The sequence below is a fragment of the Perna viridis genome, chromosome 10 (genome assembly GCF_037379345.1).
Source record: "Perna viridis isolate PV_CMFRI_1.1 ecotype Kerala chromosome 10, ASM3737934v1, whole genome shotgun sequence".
Classification (NCBI taxonomy): domain Eukaryota; kingdom Metazoa; phylum Mollusca; class Bivalvia; order Mytilida; family Mytilidae; genus Perna; species Perna viridis.
Genome location: NC_142454.1, coordinates 37,642,459 through 37,656,386, shown reverse-complemented (window position 1 = coordinate 37,656,386; position 13,928 = coordinate 37,642,459). Strand labels below are relative to the sequence as shown.

The 13,928-nt window shown below is 32.8% G+C and overlaps 1 protein-coding gene across 1 annotated transcript; it reads right to left on the bottom strand.

Moving 5' to 3' along the window:
* Positions 1-3,329: 3,329 nt before the first annotated feature.
* Positions 3,330-5,756, bottom strand: LOC148605663 (mitochondrial import inner membrane translocase subunit Tim9-like). The gene is made up of 3 exons (XM_088550630.1): positions 5,641-5,756; positions 4,360-4,455; positions 3,330-3,579 (listed from the first exon to the last, which is right to left on the bottom strand). The coding sequence occupies exons 1-3, from the start codon at positions 5,677-5,679 to the stop codon at positions 3,388-3,390; spliced, it is 327 nt and encodes a 108-aa protein (XP_088406756.1). The 5' UTR covers positions 5,680-5,756; the 3' UTR covers positions 3,330-3,387.
* Positions 5,757-13,928: the final 8,172 nt, after the last annotated feature.

Sequence of the window (13,928 nt, the reverse complement as noted above, 5' to 3'; positions counted from 1 at the left end):
CTTTTGGTCCGAGCGATTGTAGAAATATGGAGTTTGAATGTTCAAATCATTGTGTTGATTTAATTATAAGTATTTGATGGTGATACCTGTGTTTATTCGTTAGATTCATCATATATCAAGTGATTGCTGAGCAGTAAATAGTGATATATTCAATTTTATTCGAAAAAAAACAGTTGAAGCGAGGCACCCCCAAAACTGGAAAAACCCTTTTCTAGGTTAGATACTAATGGGGCTGTATATTTGATAGTGGGAGCTAGCCCCTGTGACTGGCGCAAATGGATATCTCCCGTTCATGACAGTTTTAAGTGAAAGTGTTTGTAAGAATCAGGCAAAATGGGAAAAATCAGAAACATGCATGTCAAAACCCCACCAATCTGACAATGTAACATCACTCAAGGATGCCTTCTTTACTTGAAAAGACCATTATTTGATCTCTGCATCACTGGCGTTACTAAGAAATTTTTCAATAGAATGTTAGAAAAATGAGGTTTTTGACAAGAGTTACCTGCCCTTAAAATGTTCATTTTCAGTGTGTTTCAATGAAATTATTACTCAATGTACTAACATGATATGGAAAATATTGTCTTTTTTCTCTTGATTACTATGGTGCAAATAGTCAAATTACACTATCAAAATGATGGTTTTTTTCATACCATGTTCCACCCATTGCCTCATTCTTACTTAGACTGACACATAATTCTTTTGAACTTCCATCTTTTTTACTTTTTTTTGCTCCGCTCAATTTGTCATGTGAGCCATGTGTCATATGCAATGCAAGCTGACTTTTGCTGCAATTGAATACATTTCTTGATACTTTTCTGATTTAGGTAAATAATAGGGACAGAATGTCAGGGATATCCTAATATAATGAATGGCTAAAAATCTTTGTCGGAAATGACCTGAAGTGGAAATGATGCATGTAGTTTGGAAGTGACTGTTTGAACTTTCGACAAAAATGCACAGCATGTGTCATAAAAGTCTCCCACATTTCGGTTGGAAATTACCTCGCCCAACACAACTACAAATCTAAAATCAAAGCACTGTTAGCACTGGAAGTTTTTGATTCTTGTGAAAATTGTAGCATGAACAAAATTTCATATTTATCATGATTTAAAATATAAAACTGCATTTTTTATAATATTTAGAACTGGATTAATATCCTAATATGTATAAACTGAATGTCAATCAATAACATTGATTTCTGAAGTATAACCTGTAATCAATAGTTAAACAGTAGCCAACTTCACACACATTTACAAATTTTATTCCCTTTCCCCCTTTTCCCAATTTTTTAACAGTTCCCGAAGTTATAATTTGCATTTATATTCAAAAACAATATTAACAGATTTAATGTACACTGTAATTATACTCAAATAAAACCAATTTCAGCCAAAGAAAATCATGTTCTTGATGTACAAAAGATTTTCAAAAACTAGACACTTTTTATCAATTTTAATTTTCCTGCCAATTTTACTTGATTAAAATCACTGTTCTTCACTTCCTGATTATTAGTGGTAAAATATAAATGATAGGATGGAGATTTTGACTGATAAGTGTCTTATATGGAACATGCTTAACACATCAAATGCTTCTTGACATGTTACTGCAAGAACTGAATTCCCTAAATGCAAATTTACTACTAAATATTTTTCAAGGCAATCTTCAGTTGAATTGAAGATTATGGATCTAAATTTTTTTGTGCAGAAATAATAGAATATTACTGAGCTAAATAATTGCCTGAAACATATTCACTTGTTATCAAAGAGGTGTTGAATGATATAAAAGAAATTACATTTGGACTATGTTTTTGTGTACACTGGCAAATATTTTTCACATCAAATTCATGTTAATCGAGCTTCACGTGAAATTCATGTGAAATTAACATGATTTTCATGTAAAATTCCCTAAACACAAATTTCATGTGAACATTTTGTGTGAATTTCACATGAAGGCTCCTTTCACCCAAATTTCACATGAACTCTGTCACTTAGTTTATTTACTCAATTCATGTGAAATTCGTGTGGAAATCATGTGAAATAATTTTGCCTGTGTATCTTGTCATTAAAAATAATCAATTATAATCATTTTTTGTAAATGCATGATAAAATTACTATTGCAAAAAATATTTTTAAAACTTATTCATTTCAAATATGAAATAAAGAATTTAATAAAAAAAAAACTTAGGTGAAATATTTATTAATCTTTATTGTTTTGAAATTTTATTTAATAATAATAATTGGAAAAACAGACAAAAAATATATGTTATAAAAAAAAATATCACAAAACAGAAATATTTTGTATCGAAAGTAATATCATTATTTAAAATATTTCAACTAACATTTTATATTGGAAAAGGTCAAGTACAGGTAAATTTTAAACATTAATCCCTTTTAAGGATCCCATATAATTTCTTACCTTAACTGAATATTGTTTTCATTTTATTAAATTTTGGAGAAATGTAAACACAAAATACCAAGAACTATATGGATACCTTGTCAAAATGGAGGGGGGCCTTGATGCGGTGATTTTTCAATGCATGCATGTTCTGGAAAGGTAAATGATGTGGCAATATATTATATAATACCCTTAGCAACATTGTGTGTATGTCCATCCATCTGTCTGTCCCCAACAGTTCCCTGATGATAACTTAAATATGAAACTATAATTTTTTTTTAATTTTGTTTAGTTGTTTAGTACCATAAAAAATAACAGTTTTAGATCAATTTTCAGCAAATTCCGAAAATGTAGCTTCAACATGCCATGTTGAACATTTTCACATCCCCATTTTTTTCACCATTATGTGACAGGGTATCAATCAATAATGCTCCATTAATGCCCTATTTTACCCTTTGATCTTAAAGATTCTCTTCTATGGAAATGCAATTAAGTTAACAGTTCAAAATTTTGTTTTTGATTGGCCTAATATTGATAATTAAACCTAGTGGTCTTCAAAAAACTGTATGGGAATTGAAGTTGTTTCTAATGTGTCATTTCATTATTTCAAATAGTAGAACATTTTAAGTATAAAGAACAAAATTTTGCTATGTTGGCTTTCTTTTCTTTCCTGTTCATGTTGTTTTGGATTGTTCTGCTTTCTAGTTCAATTAATATAAAACACATGTTTTTTTTTGCATGTTATTCACCTTTCAAGCATCCCACAACTATTTTCTTGCTCCATGCACAACTATAGTATGCTGCCTACTCAATATATGAAGTTAATTCGAATATATTGAACAGATAAACAGAATATGGGATTATAAAATCAATCTGACTGATGGACCAACAGACAAACTTTGCATAAGGCAGTTAAAAAAGAAATTATCAATATATTGAGTGTAGGTGTATATTTCAGAACTAACATTGTAAAAAACTGCAGTCATTACAATATCAGGATTTCTGTTTTGGTTGAGTGCTAGAGTTGTCTCCCATCCCTTGTTGTAAAAGTGGACTTTTTCCCATGGCAGCTAAAGTTGCTTCTTCTAAAGCTTTGTTCTTTTTGTTTTGGTGTTCAACAAATGTAAACATTAGTCTCTGATTAAAAGCCACATAACGATCTGTACACTGGTTAGCACACTCATTCTGAAATAGAAAAAAATAAATGTTCATATCTTTTAAATAAGCATGGATGTAATAAAAAATATAATAATACTATATTATACTGGTGCCAAAGCATAAACAAGAATGCAATATTGACATATACATTAAGGAATGTTTGTGCCAAACACACAGAAAAATTCAAAGGTCATTTTATAATATGCACATGTACTTGTGCATAAGTTTCATGATGAAGTTACTCAGCTTTCAAATAATAAGATTTTAATTCATTGCTATACTACTGCAACTATTTCTGTTCTACATATGTATATATTCTACTACATGGAAATAAATTTCAGTATTTCACATGTGGAATAAATTCTGTGTATTTTCTGACTCACTTTCTCCTGCTAAAATGTAACATAACTCAGTTATTGTAAGTTTATTTGACATCACTGATGATTTAAAATTAACTATCCTATAATTAAAATTTGCTTGGTGGCTAAACAGAAACATTTTTTTAGTACATTATATCATACGTAGTTGACATTTTTACATACATACCTGTACTCAACATTTTCACCTATGTATTGCACTTGTAGTCATTATTTGAACAGTTGTAGCCATACTAATCATTTTTACATATGTAGTTGTAGTCATCATTTTTATATGCAGCTAAAGATATCATTTTTTCAAAGAAACTAAAAATTCAAAAAGGATATCTTCCAAGATATAAAAAAATTCTTGAGATTCAATTAACCTATCATCCTATTTTTTTTCCATCATCTATGTTCTATCCCAGTTTACATTTGTATGTTTTCTTACTTCGCTTGATGACAAATTCTTGCTATGGAATCTTTTAACACATCTTTCAAAACATTGTTCTGTCAAGATGTTGTACAGCAGTAGAAAATCACGGAGCTACAATATATACAATGATGATATATGAGAAACATGTTAATACAGTCAGCTTAAATTTCTTCTAAAAATTTTATAAAAAGAGAATTAAAAAACTAACTGGTTGGTTTCACTTTTTCCAAGTGAAGATTGAAATAATAAAAAAAAATCTTTTTTTAACTACACCTTTCCCTAAAAAGTTTTAAAATCAAAGTTCATAACGCATCCACTACTGACAATATAGTTTGTTATCAATCTAGCATCTTATACTAGAAGTAAATCAAAATGTGATATGTAAATAAATAATTCAGTATTTAGGTAGTACCCTACATACACAGTGTTAGATAACATTGTTACGTCCATCCAAGGCAGAGGGTATCTGGGTTTAGGAAAAACCTGTCATATGCATTTCTTTCAGACACAAATTCAATTATTTAACAAGAAATATTTCACTTTTTATATTGTGCCAGTAGTATATTTATTAAAAAAAAAAAAACCCTTAAAATGCAAAGGGATCAATTCCATAGCTTGGTTCCTTAAATTATTTTGTTTACATGTAAATCTTTTTTCAATACACTATTCTGTTTTAACAGTAAGATTTAAATAGCTGGCTGGAATTTTGTTATAAATGTACATGTCAGTGACATCCAATAGTATCCTGTGTCAAATACTTTCCCCAGAATAAAAACTATCAAATTTAATCCAGAGATATTTCATAATAGTTAAATGTTTCCTATGCTGTTAAATTCCATTTATGTGTCTGTTGGGTTTCCTTTAGGGTTATTTTTCCTATGTAAAAAGTGGGGCTTGGTTTTTGCGAGATAAAATGAGTTCACACAGTTAGGTGTTCATGATTCAGATAGTTTTTGATGTGACATTTTTTCCAGTATATTGGATATCATGATTCATGTACATTTTTTATACATGATCCCAGCTCCAGGGCATCCTTCTTAATCTTAGGCACCCAGAGTCAGACAGTGATAACTAAATGGTATAAATTCTGCATTCTGAACATCCTTTTACCACATCTCTATGGCCATAATTAGAAAGTTAAGGGAAAATCTCTCTTGGTTAAACTTATTAACTCTACATGTACGAGAAAATAATGTCATTATTCTGTCCTTCAAGCAAAATGTTCAAATTGTTTCAACTCCCAAACAGACAAAATTCGTTATGTAATTCAAAACGATTTCAAGCTATAAGATTTACATTTCTATTATGAGATGGGTCTTCTAGGTTTACAGCCATGGTGAGGTCATGCTCGACAAAGATAAAAATAAATCTCGTGTTTGCTGTGAGAGTCTATTGGGAATGGGGAATGTAGTGGAAGAGAAATAAGTTTACAAAAGTCGTCACATTATCGCGTCCTCCTATCTTACATGAAAAATAGACTGCGCCGACACAGTTGGAAATTGATCGCGGACTACACTGTTTCTAAAAAGATACAAACGACTACATAGAGGGTGAACACATCATGTTTCGTTAAAAGTTTGTTACTTTATTTAAAGTTTCAAACAAGTTAATCCAATTTTGGATTTTTTGTTTACTGCCTGGTTCAATAGACCACACTTAATGATTGAATGAAACCGACATACCTTAGGACCAAAAGTTGTCAAGATAAGGTCAGTCAAGTTGTAAAATAATCAATACATATATACTTCAGAACAGACAATAATTGCAAAAGATAAGACAGAATTTAGCAAGATTTGGGTGTCTAGGAACCACAAAACATGAAAGGACTTAACAAGACTTGTGCACATATATTTTGAACTGAAATAAACAGGACTAAGCAATATTTGGGATTCTTATTAGGCAAATTAAAACTTAGGTGTCGCCTAAGGATGACAATATTTGTCAAGATTGGACAGTAGTCAACAAGTCTTTGGTATCGGTTTAGGGTGACAATGTATGTCTAGATTAGACGTGTCGACTTAAAATGACTTGTGTATATCGGTTTGGATCCAATAAATATTGCAAATTTCGGTATGCTGTACAACACTTGAAAAAGTAACTTCTCATTAGCAGCATTGGAATCTAATACGTAGGAAGCTCAAGATTCGAGAATAATTTGTAAATGATACAAACGCAAAAATATCGAATTTCAAATCCAGCACAAACAAATTCTACCATAGTAGGAGCTACGTTACTGTAGCCCCGTGTTTGAAACAAGGAACGGAGCCTCTGTGTTTTAGCGCTTTCGAATTGTGTGCAACGGCAAATCTCAGTTTGTGTGACTACTGGGTTGGTAAATGCCCTCGGGGATCTAAAATACTAATAATATACAGTATTCTGCTGTATAATTGCAAGTACCCAATATAACGATTTATTAATTCAGAAATATATTTGGACGCCAAATATCACAAATCATATTATTTAAATAGGTATGAGAGATTGTTTTAATTTTAGTTACATTTCAGTACTAGATAAGCGAACTTTGAAAGACATTTTAACTAGAGTTATTTCGCTTTGTACAAATTGATCCTTGTGGATAGACTAATACACTTAACAGTACAATAATAGTACAACGATGAAAAAATATTTTATTTATAAACAACGGAAAAAAAACAGGTGTAGAAGATGGCACAACAAATACACACACACACACACACACACACACACACAACCACACACACACACACACATACACACACACATATATATATATACAAGATCTTGCATATTATAAAAACCGGATCCTATATTTTTTCAAATTGACAAGTTACAGTACAATTCAGCATTAACATATCCTGTAGAGTTTAAAGTATGATATATTTAGATATGCACTTCTGACGAATGGTTTTCACTTCTTCCTATTGACACAAGAACAGATAATGATGTTTATCTCCTGCCCCTTCCCAACAGAGACCGGTCAGGTACTCAACCCGTATTAAGTATAATGTTGAAAAGTTGGATATAAATTGACAATAAATTGGTGGCAGTGTTTTTGATATATTCGTTCAATATACCATCAGTTTCGAACGCTAAATAGTTTTTTTAGCTTCGATACGGCTTTTTTTTTCTGATTTCTTCTTTAGTTATCTGACCACTAGTATAAAGAGACCTTCCTTCGTCATCATCGACATGATCCAAATCGAAGTCCGGTTAAACTTCAGGAGCGGATACAGGCTCTCAGGTCGGGGGAGGTAATAGAACTCAAGAAAATTTTGTGTTAAAAATGAAGATCTTATGCCAATTTTTTTTTCAATTCTAAGGGGGAGGCGTACGTCCGGCAGCCCGTCCCTGGATCCGCGCCTGAACTTCGTTATCGTCGTCGTCTTTGTTATTGAGGTGTTTTTGAAATGTCCAAGCAGAGTTTGTAGTGTGATGATATCATGATTTTCATCTTTGTTACAAGAAATGAATTTATTAAAATATCTCTCAACTCATCGACTGCTCTTTATAGGTAATCATTGTAAGCTTTGGTTTATATTCCTTATTACACATTTATAAATATAACAGAAATCAAGTATACAATACAATACACTACAATCCAATCCAATCCACTACACTACACTACACTACAATCCAATCTAATACACTGCACTACAATACAATACAATACAACACAATCCACTACACTACACTACAATCCAATCCAATCCACTACACTACACTACAATACAATACAATACAATACAATACAATCCATTACACTGCACTACACTACACTACAATCCAATCCAATATAATCCAATCCACTACAATACAATACAATACAAAAGAATAATAACAAAAATAGACATAATAACTTCCATCACCTGTGGTTAGTTGTCTTTGACAATCTTCTTGACTACAAAATATCAGATAAAAAAATTATTAAAAGTTTTATCAGTTCAATAAATGCCTGTACAAAATTTTAATCTTCAAAATGCTTATATGTAAAAGTGATTTCTTGATATTCTGAACCTCGTCGTCTTCAGTCGCGGCATTAACGCATCCCAAGTTTCTAGCGGCGGATCAAAATTTGTATCCCGGAAAAGAAAAGGCTGAGTGACCCCAGGGGACACCCCATTAGATTTACCTAAGGTCTCCCGTTTCATAACACTATTAGGTAGCCTCCCAGGCGCGTAGCTGCCGTTAGGCAAAAAAGTTTTTGCCTGCACTTAATTTTGCCAATTTTTTTTTTTTTTTTTTTTTTGAGATAAAATACATCCAGGAGAGGCATAAATGATGCTCTAAAACGCTATCTCCGCGGATCTTCCGGGGGGCCCCAGACCCCCTGCCGCAATTTTGCCTACAATTCAATTTGGCCTCAGCTACGCGCCTGCCTCTTTTTAAAAAGGGATGTCAACATGAGTCTGATGCAGGGAATCACAATATAATGATATGCACAAGCCGATCTATTCTATGTAGATATACACATTTTCCTCGAAAAGTTATAACGATTAGTATGGCAGGACTCTAGAAGCCGACTGGATACGGTATAATTTTGGTTTTATCGGTTTTGGATTACACGGGTTACTTTTAGATTTGGCAGAATCGACAAGCACGTATAGCAAAACTGCTACCACAAATAATAAATATAGCACGCGTAAACATTTGTTTAACCTAAACAAACCTCCGAGTTCTCTTTTTGTTATACACGTTTTTTATCTGTGTTTTGATTGAAAGTGTGTGTGTGTTTTGAATCTGTTGATTTAATTGTTTAATTGTTGTGTTGATGTGTTTTTGGTTTCTAATTTTTTTTTGCTTTTGTTGTTTTCTTTCGTTCAGTTTCTTTTTTAGTGATTCTTGTTTTATCATGCAATTATTTTGATTTTGGTTTTTATTTTGTTGAACTGGGTATCGTGTTAAGTACAAGAAACAGGACACGTTAATATAAAGATGAAATAAAAAAGCAAGGAGGTGCATTTTAGCTTCTGAATGGTAAATTAATTGTACAAAAGTCACAAAGTTCTTGCCAAAACTTGATGCTCCTATAAAACACTCACTAAATAATTTATTGTATTCTCTACATCATAATTTGTCTCATGCAAAAATAATCAAAGTGCTGTTTCTTTCCGGTTTTAATGACATAATCAGGTCCGCTTCGTTCTGGATAGTTGCGTTCGAATTTATGACCAGAAGACCTCCAGCCGCTTACGTATGGAACACTTGTTAATATGAGTGTTATAATCGTAACAAAAGATGACGAATTTTGCATCACTTGTAATTATTATGACAAGTTGCTTCCTTCTGTAATATAATTGTATTTTTTCTATTGTTTGTTGCCTGGATCCCTGCTGGTTGCGTTCTTTTATTTTCGACTGTTAACTTTTGTTCTAAAGTACACGGGACACATGGCGACGGGATTCCAATAAAGCAAAAAGCGATGGCATTTTAAGAGATTTTGATTTTTTTCCAAGAGTTTGGTTATGTGAAAAGTATTTGGTTTCAGAGAAAAGCATTGTATTCTAGGAACGGATCCAGACACTTTGAAAAGGAGAGACGCAAGCCGAGGTTCCTTAGAAAAAGGGGGTGCTAGAACATTATTTGCCATTTTTTAGTCAATTTTACACATGAAAATGACAAATTTTCCAATAAAAAGGAAGGGTTCCAATCCCTTGCACCTTACCCTGGATCCGCCACAGTTTTCTAATCAGCTTTTAGTCTGACAAAATTTTTGAATTTTACATGGTACTTCAATCCTTGGAAGATTTTAGCATATCAGGCTAAGAATTTTAGACAACTGCAAGCTTCGATTTTTATAGTGGTTTCGAATCATATCATCCAAAACGCCGGCTCTCGTGATTCATATCGCCATTTGCTTACGTTAAAATTTCAATAAGACTTCAGTTTCCGCAGTGCAATAATACATGTGGAAGTGTCGCAAGTTTTTTCCGCATTTAATTTTTCTGCTTCCCCGAAATGAAATATACACATCACCAGACCCCCCTGATCATAAACAAACTCTTTTCATGAACAGGTTTATCACATACCGAGATAATGTCAGTCTTCTTAAATATCCAACGCAGATAAAGGTGACAATTCTGTGGAATTATTTGATATTAGATAAAAACATCAAAAACAGAAAAGAGGAAAAAAGTAACAATACTTTTTATTGTTTTGGATGTTTTCAAAGCATGAAAAAAAATCTAGATTTTGATAAGGAACTCTTTGAAGTGTAGTTATAAATAAGCAATCAGAAAGTTTTTTTTTTTATTGCTACTCTTGTTTAAGTGATAGCGGTCGAATGAGGTCGAACAATTGTTCGGGTCAGGGGTCAAGTGTCCATACAGACATCATGGCATACTTAAACTCGTGCACTTAAGAACTCTTCATCAAACAATAAATATATATTTTCATTTTAAGTGGATCTAGGGGTTTTCCAGGGGATCAGACCCCCTCCACCCTTTGTTGTATAATTTTGTTAATTTCGTTCAAAACTTGGAAAAGAATGAGTAAAACATACACTCAAACGGTAGTATTGATTGGTAACCCTAGAAACATTAGTGAAGACTTTTGAATTTAACCCAGCGTGGCAAAAGTTCAACGAGGATTTAACAATACAATTCTAATTATGGCGTATAGACAACAAATATCACGATATATCTATCCTACATGATAACACCTACTGTCCCGTACTACCATACATCGTGTACGAAGTTACAGCCCTAGATTAGTCCTACGAGGAGGAATGACCCGGCCTGCAAAAGCTCTATTTTAATAGCCTAGCTGGCCGAGTGGTCTAGGCGGTGGACTTTATGCAGGCGGTGTTGCCATAGATAGTTCGAGTCCCAAGGAGGGAACGACCACAAATTTGCATCGCAAATTTGACAGTTCTAACATCGTTGGGAATTTTTCAGACCTTTGTATATATATATATATATACACGCATGTGCAGTTCGGGGAAAAATGAGTAATTTTGTCATTTATAAACTCTTTCAAAAAGTTTACAATCAATATTTTGATATATGTACTTCCAAATGCAAATTAAATCAACTCCTCTCTCTCTCGCTCGCTCTCTCTTATCCTTTATTGTCTGATAAAGAATATAACCTGGCAAGTATAACTTAAACACAGCAATACAGTATATATTGACAAATCAATCCATCATGCATCATGCACACCAATGTGTTCAGTACGATAACCCATCACTCCATGCATTCTGATCAGGAGGCAAAAATCGTATAAGAAAGAGAGAAAAAATCCATATCTCATAATTACAAGTGCACGGTTTGTTTTTCTATAGATTAAAATAACTGCAAGATGTGTTAATATACTCTGTTTGTTTGACACAATAATTGATGATAACTGCCAGTCAATCTGGAAGAATTGTACCTCTTCAACTCATCATAAAAATACATTGATTAAATTAAAGAAGGCCGACCAGATCCACTTCCGTTTCGGTTCATTTAATCGTAGAAATATTTACCATTAATTCCTCATTGGTATAATCAGAGACATTTTAGAATGGTGCCAGGCGTGTATAAGATTTTTTTCCCTTTTAGTTGTTTAATTTGATGAAAAACGTGAAATGTCGTACAGACGGTAAAACAATGAACGGTTCGTCTCATGGACTTGTTAATTCTAATTCGACATGTGGTTGGAATTGAGTATTTAAGCTATTTATTTCAATTTGTTTTAGTACAATACATGCATCTTCCTCTTAGAATTTACTGCCTCTATGCGAAATTACTTACAGCAAAAACTACAACACGGTAATTTTATTGTACGTGTATCACAGTTTGATATTAAAGTTCAAATCTCGAAAAAAATGTGTCTTTATATAATAAATTATCCCCCTATTGAACGGTTTGCAAGTTGCATTTGAACGTTGCATCACTTGAATGTTTTAGTCGTGTTAGAGTTAGCTCTGAAACTTACCAAATTGATTGCGAACGAGAGAAATAAGAGGCGGACGCACGATATCGTGAGAAATATACCAAAAATACAAGTCGTATCGTCAAACGAATCGAGTATTAATCTTTTTTTTTTCTAACGAAACCAGTACATTAGAATTTGTAGCATTGACCATTGAAGCCAACTTTAAAACAGATTTGTGAAAAGGGTTGGAAGGTTGATTTAGAAATTTGAAAAAAGGGGGGCGCTTCAAGGAGGTAGGAGGGTAAATCTAGAAATTTGTAAAAAGTTAAAGGGGCTTCAAGGATACCATTTGCTCAATTTTGCCCAAATTGTGATGTAAATTAAAAAAGATTTTCCAAAAATGGCTCTTTTAACCATAGGGGCTTCAAGGATACCATTTGTTCAATCTCGCCCAGATTGTGCTGTAAATTAAAAAGATTTTCCAAAAATGGGTCTTTTATAGTTAACCCTAGAACCCCCCTTCCATTTGAATCCGCCACTGCTATTAACAATATATAACCGTTGTGTAATATGCGACTTCTCACCTAAGTAGGCGAAGCAGGTGAAACATTTTTTTCATGTTCAAGATGGTTTTTGTGACAATTTATGTACAATTGACAAAGAGGATAATGTTACCGTTAATACAGGTTTGATTTGTGATTAACTAGTACCCAACATCAAAGCCATTTTATCGGAAGTTCATGGACCTGAAATCCCGGCAACTTTTATTTATTTGTTGTCATACAATTTGTAATGCAATAAAATCATTGAGAATGGAAGATCTAGTGCTCAATTATGAAGGCAAGCTTGCTTGTCTTGTAATTTCTCTCAGTCGTAACGAGAACGTTTTCTCAATCAAAATATTTAAATGTGAATAAATAAAAGGAATACGACATATTTTAATTGAATTTTATCATTCTGTAGTCACTGTTTCTTTTATTTCTTATCACATTTCTACCTTTCATTTCCTCAGCTCAAATACAGAGGAGAAATTTATATGCCAACTGTCACACAGAAACTGTTTAAAAGCACGCCGTATATCGCAATCTTCACAATTAAATAGAGATAATTTTGATAATTTCTCAATCTTTATAAATTGTCCGTAATTATTGAGTTTCTTTTTTAGCTTCTGTGGGATCGGTAAGTGCTCAAGAAGTCAATTGCACTAAAAGATAAAGCTTTTGAACTGATAAGCCCACAGGGCATTTGATGTGGTGTATTTCTGTCTCTGTCTGTCCGTTATATATATATATATATATATATATATATATATATATATATATATACATCTCAGAATGTGACGACTCTATTTGCTACACTGCTCCATCGGATCAAATTGATACAGGGAAGATATATAAACCTATAGAAAGGTCTGAAAAATTCCCAACGATGTTAGAACTGTCAAATTTGCGATGCAAATTTGTGGTCGTTCCCTCGCGGGACTCGAACTCGTACTTCTGTGACATCTATGGCAACATCGCCTGCACAAAGTCTAGGGCCCTAGACCCTATAGCCTATATATGTGTGGAACCATGCCACAAATAAGACAAGAACACAACGAGTTATTGTGAGTTTTGGGTTCATGTATCAAAGAAAAGACCACCTGTATACCAAAAGGGGTGAATAAGTCCGAGCAGATCAGAGAGAAAAATATACGAGTTGATAAATGAACAAAAAGGGAAAATTTATGTAAAATATGACGCTCATGGTAA